The sequence below is a fragment of the Vigna unguiculata genome, chromosome 4 (genome assembly GCF_037176805.1).
Source record: "Vigna unguiculata cultivar grain cowpea cultivar isolate G323 ecotype 2 chromosome 4, ASM3717680v1, whole genome shotgun sequence".
NCBI classification, from domain to species: Eukaryota; Viridiplantae; Streptophyta; class Magnoliopsida; order Fabales; family Fabaceae; genus Vigna; species Vigna unguiculata.
The window spans coordinates 5222400-5236130 of NC_140795.1; the positions used below are offsets into that span (position 1 = coordinate 5222400).

At 29.9% G+C, this 13731-nt stretch overlaps 1 protein-coding gene across 1 annotated transcript; it reads right to left on the reverse strand.

The window, feature by feature from the left end:
- Window positions 1-11865: 11865 nt before the first annotated feature.
- On the reverse strand, window positions 11866-13428 carry HB23 (homeobox protein 23). Its single transcript, XM_028067770.2, has one exon. The coding sequence runs from the start codon at window positions 13156-13158 to the stop codon at window positions 12172-12174; it is 987 nt and encodes a 328-aa protein (XP_027923571.1). The 5' UTR covers window positions 13159-13428; the 3' UTR covers window positions 11866-12171.
- Window positions 13429-13731: the final 303 nt, after the last annotated feature.

The window sequence follows — 13731 nt, forward strand, 5'->3', positions numbered from 1 at the left end:
GCCTCGGTTCGCTCAAAATCGGTGCCAAAGAGTGGTATAGGCCTCAGTCCAGTAAGACCCGAAGCCAAAAAGTGGTTGGCCGTTAGCTGTTTGGCCTCGGTCCAACAAAACCTGGTGCCAAAAGGGGGTCTATGGCTTCGGTTCCCTTAACAACCGAAGCCATAGGGTTTATTTAGGAATCCAATTTCGCGAACTCTTCTTCTTCCCCGCGCCTGCGCTGCAACTCTCTCTCTCTCTCTCTCTCTCTCTCTCTCTCTCTCTCTCTCTCTCTCTCTCCGTTGCACCCACTGCCACCACACCCTCCGGCCACCTTCGACCACCTCCGGCCATTGCAACCACCACGCGAACGAGCCCTCTGTGTTGCACCTCCATTGATCGTCTCTCTCTCTCTCTCTCTCTCGCTCTCTCTCTCGCGCTCTCTCTCTCGTCCCTCTCTCGTCTCTCCCTTCCTCAGCTTCCTCCTCCGGCCACCAGCTTCCTCCTCCGGCCACTATCACGGCGTCGCCTCCGCTGGTGCACTTCCTTCTCATTTTTGTAGTACCGCCATTCCTCAAAGGTAAGTTTCTAACTCGTTTTTGTTTCATTTTCCATTTTGTATATATTATTTTGGTTTAATTATGCCTTTGGTCCTCATTTTGGAGTCAAAATCTCAAAATGGTACCCAAATTTTTAAAAGTCTCAAAATGGTTCCCTTTTTTGTTGAAACGTCTCACGTTTGCCCTTTCCGTTAAGTCAAGGTTGACGTCATTAGAGGGAGTGCCACGTGTCAGTTCCTCGTTTTTTTGAATTTTTTATTAATTTTTTTTGAATTTTTTTTATTTTTAATTTTTTTTTTCAATTTTTTTAAAAAAATCAAAAAATTGTCACGTGTCAAGCTGTCATCGTGCCACGTGGCAGTGACAGAGTGATGTGACAGTGACACGTGTCAGTATTACGCCACGTGTCATTTTCTTAGTCTCAATTTGGTCCATTTATTTTAATTTGTCTCAATTTAGTCCCAATTTTTGTAAAAATTAGCAATTTTGTCCCTCTCCAAATTGAAATCAAATTTAATTTCTATATAAATGTACACAAATATTTCCATCAAAATTGATATTTCAAGTAAATTTTTTTAACCAAATTAAGTTCATTTAATTCATATTTTACATTGAACTTTATTTAAAATGGTTTAAAAGTTGTTAATAGAAAATAATGTTAATAGAAAAAAAAATTCATAAATTAACTAGTTCATGTTACAATAAAACACATATAAATTTAAAATTTGAAAACAATTTTAAGTAAAGTTGAATATGAAACATAATTTTAAATAAACTTAGCTATGTTAAAAATATATAATAAAAATATCAATTTGAATAAAAATATCAAATTTAATAAAAATATTTGTATAACATTTATATAAAATTAAATTTTGTTTCAATTCGAAGAGGGACAAAATTGCTCATTTTTACAAAAATTGGGACTAAATTGAGACAAATTAAAATAAAGGGACCAAATTGAGACTAAGAAAATGACACCTGGCATAATACTGACACGTGTCACTGCCACTGCCACGTGGCACGATGACATCTTGACACGTGGCAATTTTTTGATTTTTTAAAAAAAAATTAAAAATAAATTAAAAATAAAAAATTCAAAAAAAAATTAATAAAAAATTCAAAAAATCGAGGAACTGACACGTGACACTCCCTGTAACGGCGTCAACCTTGACTTAACGGAAAGGGCAAACGTGAGATGTTTCAACAAAAAAGGGTACTATTTTGAGACTTTTAAAAAATTTGGGTACCATTTTGAGATTTTGACTCCAAAATGGGGACCAAAGGCATAATTAAACCTATTATTTTTGAATTTCGATTATTGCAAGTATTGATTTTCATTGGAATTGAAATTGTTTGGATTGTTTGTATATACTATGAGTTAGCCTTAGTTTCTCGTTTGAGATTCAATACGAAAATTATGTATTGTCCCCAAATTTTCATTTTGACGAAACTACTTATTTTTTAATTAGATAAAAGGGGATACAATACTAATAATTTAAATGTATTGAATCTTGAATTGTCCAATTGGACAGTTTAAGAAGATAAATCACTTTTTAGTAGTTTATTAGTGCATATATATATATATATATATATATATATATATATATATATATATATATATATATATATATATATATATATATATATATATATATATATATATATATATATATTTTAAAATACATATCTTAAAATTCATGAATATTTGTCAATTGTGTTTTGTATTGATCTTCAGGTGCATATTTGATTGTGGTTTATAATTACTTTCATTTCGTGTATCCTGAAGGCCAATGCGAAATGCTGGCAAAATTTCATGAAATTTAATATATGTATTTTAAAAGTAATATGTACCAATAAGTTACGTATTACCTATTCATTTAATTTTAGGTAATGACAATCAAAATTTCATTGTCATTACCTAACATTAAGTTACTCTAGTTCAACTTTAACAAGTTATGTTCAATATAGGAAACTCAAATATGTCCACACAAGAAAACCTAAGCATCAAATCAAAGATAGCACTACAATTATTGATTAGTAAATGTTAATCTTTGTCCATCAAACTCCACATGCAATACATCTCCTTAAGCATGCATATCACCCATGTGTGAACAATAGGAGGAAATGGGTCAAAGAGAAACTCACTTTAAACAAAATTTAGATCTAATATATGTCTTTTATTATCCATTAACTTTACTATAGTAGGTTTGAATATTGAAAAGAATGAACGATTGATAAGTGCCAAAATTCAGTAAAGATTCATAGAAAAGTCTGGCACTTATGCTTTTAACTTGTGTTCATTTCATATTGATTCTCCCTAAATCTAAGACAAATGAGTTTCAATCACATGCTTCCAAGTTTTGATTTAAAGAAATCATTTGATCCTATTTTGCATGTTTTTCAGGAAGATTAAAGAAAAAAAAGAAGAGGAAAGACCTTAAGGAAGAAATCAAGTACAGTGAAAATAGGGAAGAAATTTTGTCAAGGATGCTCAAACCAAAACAATCTCACTCAAGCTAAAGCTAGTGCTGTCATTCTCGCCTAAGTGACGAAAGACCTCGCCTAAGCGAGAGCTTGTGTAGTGCAGATCATCTCTTGCCGCCATTCTCGCCCAAGCGAGATCTAATGCTGCCAATCTCCCCTAAGCGAGACCCTTTCTTTAGCTCAAAGTACTTTGGCTCGCCTAAGCGAGATCTTTTCTTCAGCACTTCTCGGCCAAGCGAGACTCTTTCTTTAACTTGTATTATGTCTCGCTCAAGTGAGACTCATGTAGCTCAAGCGAGACTTCGTGGAGTATATATACTCCTTGAATCAAAAGAGTGAAGTTGGCTGGGATTTTGGAGAAGAACTAGAGACCTGTTGGAGAGTTGCGACCACGAGCAGAGCTCAGTTCATATTTTCTTCTTCTTCTTCTTTAGTTTGTAGGTTTTGATGGCTGCCATGAGTGGCTAATCTTCCTTCTTGGAATTGAATGTAATCGACTCAAACTTGGATGTAATCTGGTGATATTTATATATTGCATTTCTGTTTCTACTCAATATTGGTATTATTGTTCTTTTCTTAATGCTTGATTCTATCTGATCAATAGATTTCTTGATTTTGATTTTTAGATCTGACTAGAAAGTATTTCTAAAAATATGCTCTGAATAATAATACTTGATGTGTTGTGATGCTAGGAATAGATCTCAATATATCAATTGCTTATAACACTTGAACGTAATGCTGGATAGTTTGTTGAATATGTGAGGGATCAATATTCAAGGATCTAATCTTATGAATTTTATATGCGAGGAATCGGTATAAATGGTTTTTGAATGTTGCATCGATATTGGTATTTTCATATGTTTTATATTTATATTCAACCAGATTACAAACAAGGGAGATAGATGAAATTCAATCCCAGTTTTCCTTACCGATCTTTTATCTAAATTTTCTGCTTTTACTGTATTCTGTTTATGCAATTTAGTTTAACTACCAATGACCTATCAAATTAAAATTTATGTATATATATGCTGATCGAGATTATTATTTATTTTAACTGAATCCGTTCCTTGTGGGTTCGACACTCTACTTAAGAATCATTATACTACAGTTGACTTTTGGTACGCTTGCCAACGAGACCAACAACGATCAACCCAAAATCTTAAAGAGAAGTAGGGACTACAAGTTTTAGAGTTTTTGTAAAATAAGATAAAATAGTTAAGGTTTTTATTTATTTATATGCTTTCTAAATTAACTAATAAAATATCCATACTTCATTCTATTAAAAAATCACTTATATTCTTAAACATAATTTACTTGGTCCTTCCAACACTTCTTTAACGAAAATAATTGAACAAATTTTAGAAGACTCATCCACCACCTTGGAATGCTTAAGCATCCAACCAATGCTCATGCACTCATGTCATGAGTCATTCATGACACACATTCAAGAAACATGTGCACAACTTTTACCCACAAACATTCAAAATAATGTTTCAATCACAAGTCATATCGTTTGAGTGTTTTTTTTCCAACGCTTGAGCAATATATTTAAGAGAAAAGAGAATTATCTTAATTTTGAATGTCACTTGAGTTACCAACACATCAACAATTAAAGCAACTATTACACACTACTTGCAACTTGTTTGAGAAAAACATGTTGTTCAAGCAAAAGAAGAAAAGAAAAAATAAATAAATAAACTTACTAAAACCAAAATGTAATTGATATAATATTATCTTTACTAGAATATTCTAATTCTTTAGCATCTCAATCTAACAAGAAACGTACCGTCAAAATCTGACTTAAAATTAGAGAGAAAAAATTTTTAAATAAAAAATTCAAACTAAAAAATAAACGTTCAACTTCTATTTAAATTTTATTTTCTATTTAGTATTTTAAATGTTATTAAAATATTTTGATCTTACGTAAATTTCAGATAATTTAATAAAGAGGTGGTATAAAATAATTGACATCTTTTGTTCCAGATGATTTTATTCTCGTACATATTAAATGGAAAACGCCAAATTTTGATGAAATGTTATTTTTAATCTTAAATTTTTTATTAAATAAGTTTCCTTAATACTCATATTTAGAGTAATAAAAGTAACGTATTTAGTGAGAGAAACTATTATTTTAATAAAACTATTACAATAAATAACACGTTTATTGTTACATTTTGTATCGTGTATAAATTTTAAAGAATGGCTACTCTAAAATAACAAACACACTTTTGTAGAATTAAAATTTAAATAATCAACCAAATTTGAAATAATGTCTACCCTTTCTTCCTCATTTATAAAAAAAAACTAATTTCACCCACACTAACAAAAGTAGTTAATTGGATTAAATTTTAATTTTTTTCTTAACAATTGAAAAATAATTAAAATTAGGATACTGAAGAAACATTATGAAGCAAAATAATTAAAAAAGTTATTTATATTTGAGTAGCCATAGAATGGTAAAATTTATTGTATCCGTTTTTAATGGTTTCTCAACACCTCAGATAGCACAAACAGAGATGACATTTGCAGTTTCACAAACCTTCATCATTGATGAAACTGAAATCACTCACCTCGATGTTACCAAAATAGTATTAAAATTTCTGAGTAAAAAACATCATATTCTATAAAAATAATGTGATTATTTTTTCATAGGATTAAATATGTTTTTCTTTTAATTTTGAGTGAATTTTAATTTTTTGAAATTTTATACTAATTTAGGGTTTCATTTTTAAAGATATATGGATTTAGTTATTTTTATTAAATTTTATTAAGATTTGATATTTTAAATGTATTTTATGATAATATTTGAGTTAATATTATAGTAAAAATATGTTAAATTGTGTAAATAATTCAAATACTATTATAAAATGTGTTTAAAACTTCGTATAAACTTAACAAAATTTGGTTAAAATGATTAAATTGTTATATTTTTAAAAATAAATAATTAAATTGATAAAAAATTTAAAATCAAATTAATTCTAAATTTCAGTAAAACTTAAAAGATAAAAAATATATATATTTATCCTTTAGGAAGAATTTGAAATGAAGTGAGTGAGTGAATTATTGACATAGGTGGTAAGAAAAAACGGTAGGTAGGTATTTAGCTATGGTTGAAATTTGTACTAAAATTACTTTAGAAAGTTACATGTGCATCGAATAAAGATACTGACACCACATAATATATACTTCATTTACCTGTACAGTGCAGGTGAGCTTTATATATGCCAATAAACTTCTATACGTTTTATTTTCTCTAACTTTTTCATTGTTTTGTCAGTGCATGTATATCAATCACTACTTCTATGACAAATGTCACCTCTCACATTTCATATTTACAAATAAAAGTAACGTTATGCTCATTTTTTATCAATTTAATTACACAAAGTGCACAACAAAACATCACACACACCTCTGAACAAATTCTTCTGTCTGTCTCTTGGATTCTCCAATCACTTCTAGTTTCTGTAAATATTTCTGTTTTTTACTTTCCTTCGGGGTTATAAGAGTCATTTTGTTTACATTCTTTAGGTTAACTTCATATTGTGAATGATATTTTTTACCAGAATACATTATTGGATTAAATATATTTTTTATTTTGTGAAAATCATCAATTTAATTTAATTTTTTAATTTTATAAATGTGTGAACATAATTTTTTTAACCAAATCTTGTTAAATTTATTTAACGTTTTAAATGTGTTTCGTGATAGTTTCTTAGCTAATATTGAAGTAAAAAATATGTCAAATGGTATAAATAAACAACTCAAATGTTATGAGAAAAAACATTTAAAACGTCAAACAAATTTAACAAAATTTAGTTAAAAAAACTAAATTCACACATTTATAAAATTAAAAAAATAAACAAAATTTTATTTCAAAAAATGACTAATTTCAATTTTTAATTATAATTAAGAGACAAAAATATATTTAATCTTAAATTTTTTAAATAAATATATGTAAACATGTTCACTAAGTTTTTCATTTAATTCTATTTCTACTCCTGAAATTTAGAATGTATATATTTTAATCTTCCAAATATTAAAAAAAAACATTTTTTATTAAAAGTTACAGTTTTAATTTCCCAAATTTAATAACATAATTAACTAAATTTTGAAAAACAATTTTAGCACGTTAAATTGACTATATAAGATTTAAAAAAATTTAAAATTTAGAGGACTAAAAGATTGAAGCTTTCCCAAATACATAATCAATTGCCTTTTATGGGCATATTTTATTCCAATTATATTGTACAATTAAACTTAAAAACCTTAATTAAAAGATTAAAATTTGATCTCACTTGTGATGACTACTTACTCCTGCAATATGATCACATGTTTTAAATTGAAAATGTGGTGAATAACATCATCATCAACTCCAATGCTATTTGATTTGATTTTATTCCTGATTTGGGATCCCTAATTCTGCCTAATTAGTAGCTAAACTTAGGTAGCAAATGTAGCTGTTTCAACCTACAAAAACAACACTGTCTGGGCACGTGTTGAAAATATTTAACGTGCACGCACGTTAGAACAAACCTGAAAGAGAGAATAACATCTATCATCTACAGAAACAACCATTACAACAATAATCACCAATTACAGCATAACAAAAAGTTAAAAACCCTAATCAAGTGATTTAGATTTCTTAGGGTCACATCATCACTTCACATAGGTAAGTTTTTAGGTAGGGACAGAAAGTTCCCTATCACCATATAGAGTTTTCAACTTAGTTTTCTTGATACCCAAAATAAAATTAATTCACATGTTAAGCAAAAAAAAAATGCATTATATTTTCAATTATTTTAATTTCAATGATAAAATCGTTCTCTATCAAGATATTGTCTTTTTAAAATTTGTAATTTATTATAATTTTATTTTTAAAAAACATTATAACAATATAAAAAAAATCGTCTATATCCATATTTTAAAATTTCAATTTTATCCTTTAAAATATAATTATTTATTAAATTTTTTAAAATTCTAAAATCTTTTATAAAACTGTGTATCTCTTACTTCTTCTCTTTTTTTTTATTTATCCATGATTATTCTCTCATTTTTTTTTATATATTTAAATTTATTTTTTATAAATATAATTTTATTTTATATATTAACTTAATAACATTATAATATGTTCACCTACTAATATAATGTCATGCATATTTAAAAAATACGTTCACACATGCACAATAACACTTATATGTATGCTGGTTTAAAATAATAAAAAAATATTTAAATCGTCCTATGATTCAACGTCAATAAACACTCATGGATCATAAATTTGTTTTCAATTTATTATAGAACATGTTTCTTAATTACATTCTCCATTTATAAAATATAAATTTGATATTGTTTACTTATGCTAATATGTAGGGTTAATTTTTTAAGTATTTCAAAGGCAATAATAATAATAATAATAATAATAATAATAATAATAATAATAATAATAATAATAATAATACAGATTGAAAAGACAGGTTTTGTGCATTTAATTATGAGAGAATGTTAATTGTTTTATTGAGGCACATGAAAATGCTAATGTTACTATTGATAAAGACAGGAGAATAGGGAAAGAATCTTTCTGTACTACCAACCTTATCATTGGTGTTACGCCACAATTTTTTTCGTAAAACCATCTTTACAATTTCTAATTATCCATCTATAAAATAATAGGTATAACCAATTAATATCAAAATATAACCAATTAATATTGCATTAAGGAATTTGGAATTTACTAATCATAAAATGAGATCAATTATATGATTTTTAATTTAAAAAATAATATGCTTTAGTTTCCTCTTTCATTGATTCTCCCTAAGATTATAGCTTCACATGGAAGCATAATCTGATTATGCAGATTTTTTTTTCTTTTGAATATGATCTTCTATGGAGATTTGTTTTTTTTTTTTTATTAGATCAGGTTATGCAAAGTAGAAAGATATGAATTATAATTCAATTCCCTTATGCACGACATTTAAAATTTAATTTCTAAATTTCTGTGTTAAAAAGAAAATCATTTTAATATATGTTTCAACCCATGATTGTGCTTCATGAAATTAGGTCATCACCAAAAGAAATATGTCGGTACAATAATTTATAAAATTAACATATTTGATAACTTCAAAAGCTACATATATAATATAATGCAAACTCAAATTCAAATGCCACTTTGATTCCTGTAGTGTTTTTTTCCCATTCATACATATACAAACCCAAATATTAAAATTCCCACTAATAAGAACCTTCTCTTCCCTAAACTTTTTTCTTTTATCAACTAAAAACATACCTAACTTTAATACATTCTTTCTACCAATTTAGTACATATTTAGTTTAAATTTTATTTCACAAATATCATTTCATTATTTTTTGCAATTTAGTGTATATTCAGTTTAAATTTATAAAAGTTTTTCCACAAATTCCAATACAAAAGTACATGTTGAAGTGAAAGAAGGAAGAAAAATTATTTATTATCAATTCTAGAATAAAGATAATTTTTACTTTTTCCTATTTAAATCCAGAATACTTTTATTTCGTTTTTTAGAAATCAAGTTAGTTAATAAAGATTAGTTATTTTATAATAATATTAAATATTTTTGTTGAGAATTGAAGTGGTAGTATGAAAAAATTGAGTACTTTATAAGAAAAAATATGTATAAATTTATTATCTTAAAATTTTAAGTTAGAAGTGGTGTCATTTTTTTATGTCAATTGAACTAATGTCTCATTGGTAATGTGTATCTTCAATAATTTTTTTCTCAAAAGGTCCATCAATTTTTATACTATAATTCTTTTAATTTTTTGATATATTTTTATAGTTACATGAATGTATGTAAGTTAAGTACTTTGTTGTTTATTATATTGATGGTGAAAAACATGTATTGAGAGAGGTGAAACTCTCTTAAATGATTTTTTGTAGTTTCATGAGTTTGAATTGTGGAAATATTGGTTTGAGGAGGCAAAAAAAATTATGAAAAGAAAATGGTTAACCCTAGAGTTAGAAGAAAGAAAGGCACTTAGGTTAGCACATAAAAAGTGCACCTTGATTATGAAGAAAAGGGTTGAGTCAAATAATTTGAAGTGCCTAAATATAGTGTTGTGAATAGTATACATGCAAATAAAACTTTATTATAAAGCAAACAGAAAAAAAAATGCAGATATGATTCGAATTTGTGTACACTGCATTTGGAATCAAAATGTGGCAAGCACGACTAATTCACACAGTGCATTATTACTGTTCCGTTTAGTGGGAGAATTGATACAACATTCTTCATCAATTCGAAAAAATAAAGATTAATAATAATAATATTAAAATATAATTTAATTAGTCGGATGGTATTAACTTTTGTTTAATGTATCACTTTGGTACTTATTTTTAAAAAGGTGTTAAATAAATCTCAATTTTTAAAAAGGTATTTCAATTAAGTATTTTTTAGAAAAAAAATTATTAACACCATTAAAACTTTTACCAGTAAATTTTAATATAAATATCAATACTTGATTTTGTAAGTCATTTATCAAGATCGTTAACAATATTAATAAAAAAAAATTGAAAAAAACCTAATTGAGACATTTTTTTAAAAATTGAAACTCAATTGACTCATTTTCTAAAAACAAATATCAAACTGATACATTCAAATAAAAATGGACATCCGACTGATTAAACCTTAAAATATCAAATAAAAATATGAATTTTTTATCCAAACAACTTTAATATCTTTGTTATTGTTATGCTAATACGAAAAATGATAAATTTGTATAATTTATTGGTTAAAAGAAATTGTATGATAATAACAATAATAAGTAACCCTATTTTTAAGGGGCAATTAAAGGGGTAGGAGGAGGCGATGGCAGGGTTGTTAGGGGCAGCATGACCCGAACACCAAAACAAGATTAGTGACTTCATGAATCACCAAAATCCAAAACCAAAATTCATGCATGGTGGACCCAACACACAAGTGTAATAAAATAATAAATAAAAATAAAAAAGGGGTTACCAAAAACAAAATGCACCCATAATGTTGAAGGCTGGTACACACAACACAACACAACAACACCACACCTTGTGACCTGTCCCTCTCTCACTAATCTTTATCTTTCTCTCCATTATTTAAACATATGCTTTCTTATTATATTATTATTACTACTATTAATTAATCATAAAGTCATCTTCATCTACTTCCCTTAAAAGGAAAGACTCTACAAACATTTCCAACATCACATGCACTACGATTATTGCATAACAAATTCCTACTTAGATACATCACAACACAAACTATTAAATAACATTATCTTAATAAAGTAGGATTACATTTTTTATTAGGATTACTCAAACAAGGAAACTAAACTACCCTCTCTTTTTAGCATATAGCATATTTGTAGGTTGACTCAAACACTTGATTAAGGAGAATAATTAAAAGGTTTCTCTTCAACTAATCATTGCCCACATCAAGTACATTTTTTCCATACTTAGATTACCCAAAATCTCACAATAAAATAATATAATTTTGGATTAGCTTTGTTCTTCGAAGAATAATAGAATAACAAGATTGTTATTGTTACCATTTAAGAACCGCCCTTAACACTTTCTGCCTCTATCTCTCGGACACAAGATTGAAGAAAAAAACAATAATTACTTATTCCATTTCTGACCGGAGAAAGAGAAAAAAAAAAAAGTGTAAAATTCTTAACTCTCTCATCACCATCATCATCATCATCATCTTCTCAACCAAAAAGAACACCAAAACAGAATAACGCAAGATATATTGAGCAAAGCAAATCCAATCCCAAAGGCCAAAAGTGAGAGAGTGAGAAGACCAAAAGGAAAAAGAAGAACAAACAAAAACAAATGAGGTTGGAATAATAGAAGCACTGATCATTATTACTTAGTACTAAACATTTAACTACAATAATAACTAAGCAGCAGAACGAAACAACAACGAAATTAAATTCCCTAAGGTATCATCAAAACCAAATCTCTCCCATGTCAAGAAGGTGATCGTCTCATTAATTAACCAAAACTAAACAATTAAATGAAAATTAAGAAAAGAAAAAGAGAAAGAAAAAACGACTAATTGAGTAATTAACCGGTGCCACCTCTTCATTACTCTATCATCTAAAGCATATCATTATTCTCAATATTTTTTTTTCCCATTTTTTTTCAAGAAGAAGAAGACCCATTTGTTCCACCACCGTTTGTTCCACTGTCATTCTCGTACTCGTTCACATCGTGAGAAGAACCGAGGTTGTGGTCGTGGTCGTTGTTACCGTTGATTCCGGCGCTGTGTTCATGTTCAAGGCCATTAACGGAAGCTTTGTTTGCGGCGGCGACATGGTTAATCCCGTTGGCAGAGGTAGCATTGAGGTTGTCCTTTTTGGCCAAGGTGTTCTTGTTGTTGTGCATCCACACTTTGAGGACTCCTCTGTCGACGCCAACCTCGTTGCAAAACTCCATAACCATGTTTTCGTCGCGCTTCTGCATCTTCCAACCCACTTTGTCGGCGAACTCGTGCATCTTCTCCTTCTGCTCCTGGGTGAATTTCGTGCGGAAGCGTTTCCGGGAGTGGTGCGGCGGAGCGGGCGCGGCGGTGTTCTCGGGGGCCACGGAGAGGCCGCCGCCGCTGGAGAGGGCGAGGAGCATGTGCGGTGCGGAGGGGTAGGAGGAGATCGGCGGCGGAGAGGAGGAGTTCGGACTCCGGTGCGGCGGTGGCGGGAGAGGGTGGTGACGGTGGTGGGGCTGGTACTCCAGAACATGATGCGTCGCCGGAGAAATTGGCGGCTCCTCTGGCTCGCGGCGGTGGAAGTTGCGGTGGCAGCCGCAGGCAGCGCATTTGATGGAGCTGGGGTCGTCGGCGGTGGCCGCGGGCGACGGCATGAACTCGCCGCAGCCGTCGAGGGCGTGGCCGCCTAAGCTGGCGACGTGGTTCTTCAAGCATTCCTTGTAAACCACCGCGGCGGCGGCGCGGTTGTTTGCATGGTGGCGCTTCAAGACCCCGTTGGAGAAAGACACCGGCTTTGGACTGGGATTCGAGTTTCCGGCGGCTTGGTGGATCCGGGTGGGAGTCTCGATGTCGAGTTCCGGCGATTTGGGGGCGGCGTTTGTGGGAGTGACGGCTGTTGGTGGTGGCGTTGGTGTTATTATCTCCATCCTCTTAATAACAAGAATAATCAGAAGAATTAAATGAAAAGCTTAACTTTTTGTGAGGGCTTCATGAAAAGTGTTGGGGAAACTTGAAAATGGGCTTGGTGGTTCTTATGTAGTGTGTGTGGAGAGAAGTAAATTAGAGAAAAGAAAAAGGGGTTATGAATGTTTCTTGTTGAAGTTGAAAGGTAGAGGTTTGGAAGAAAGATGAAGAAGAAATTGAAGAGAAGAGAAGAGAGAAAAAGAAGATGTTGATGATGTTTTTGAGTGTGAGGACTGTTGATAATGTGGTTGTCCCTTCTTAACCACTTGTTTTTTTAACCCTGGTTCTAATCTATGGTTAAGTTATTGACCCTACTTGGGGGTTAGATGTGAGTAATAAATATACCCTCTCCTCTCCTCCTGTGCTATTTATTACTTCTACTTATTATTATTATTATTTAGTACAAGAAAATTATGTTAATGTATTGAGTCTATTAAATAAATATATTTATTCATATGAAAAATTAATCAAAGAAAATGAGGTTAGCATTTGGTATTATTTGAATTGGTTGTTAAAGTATTATTATTATTATTATG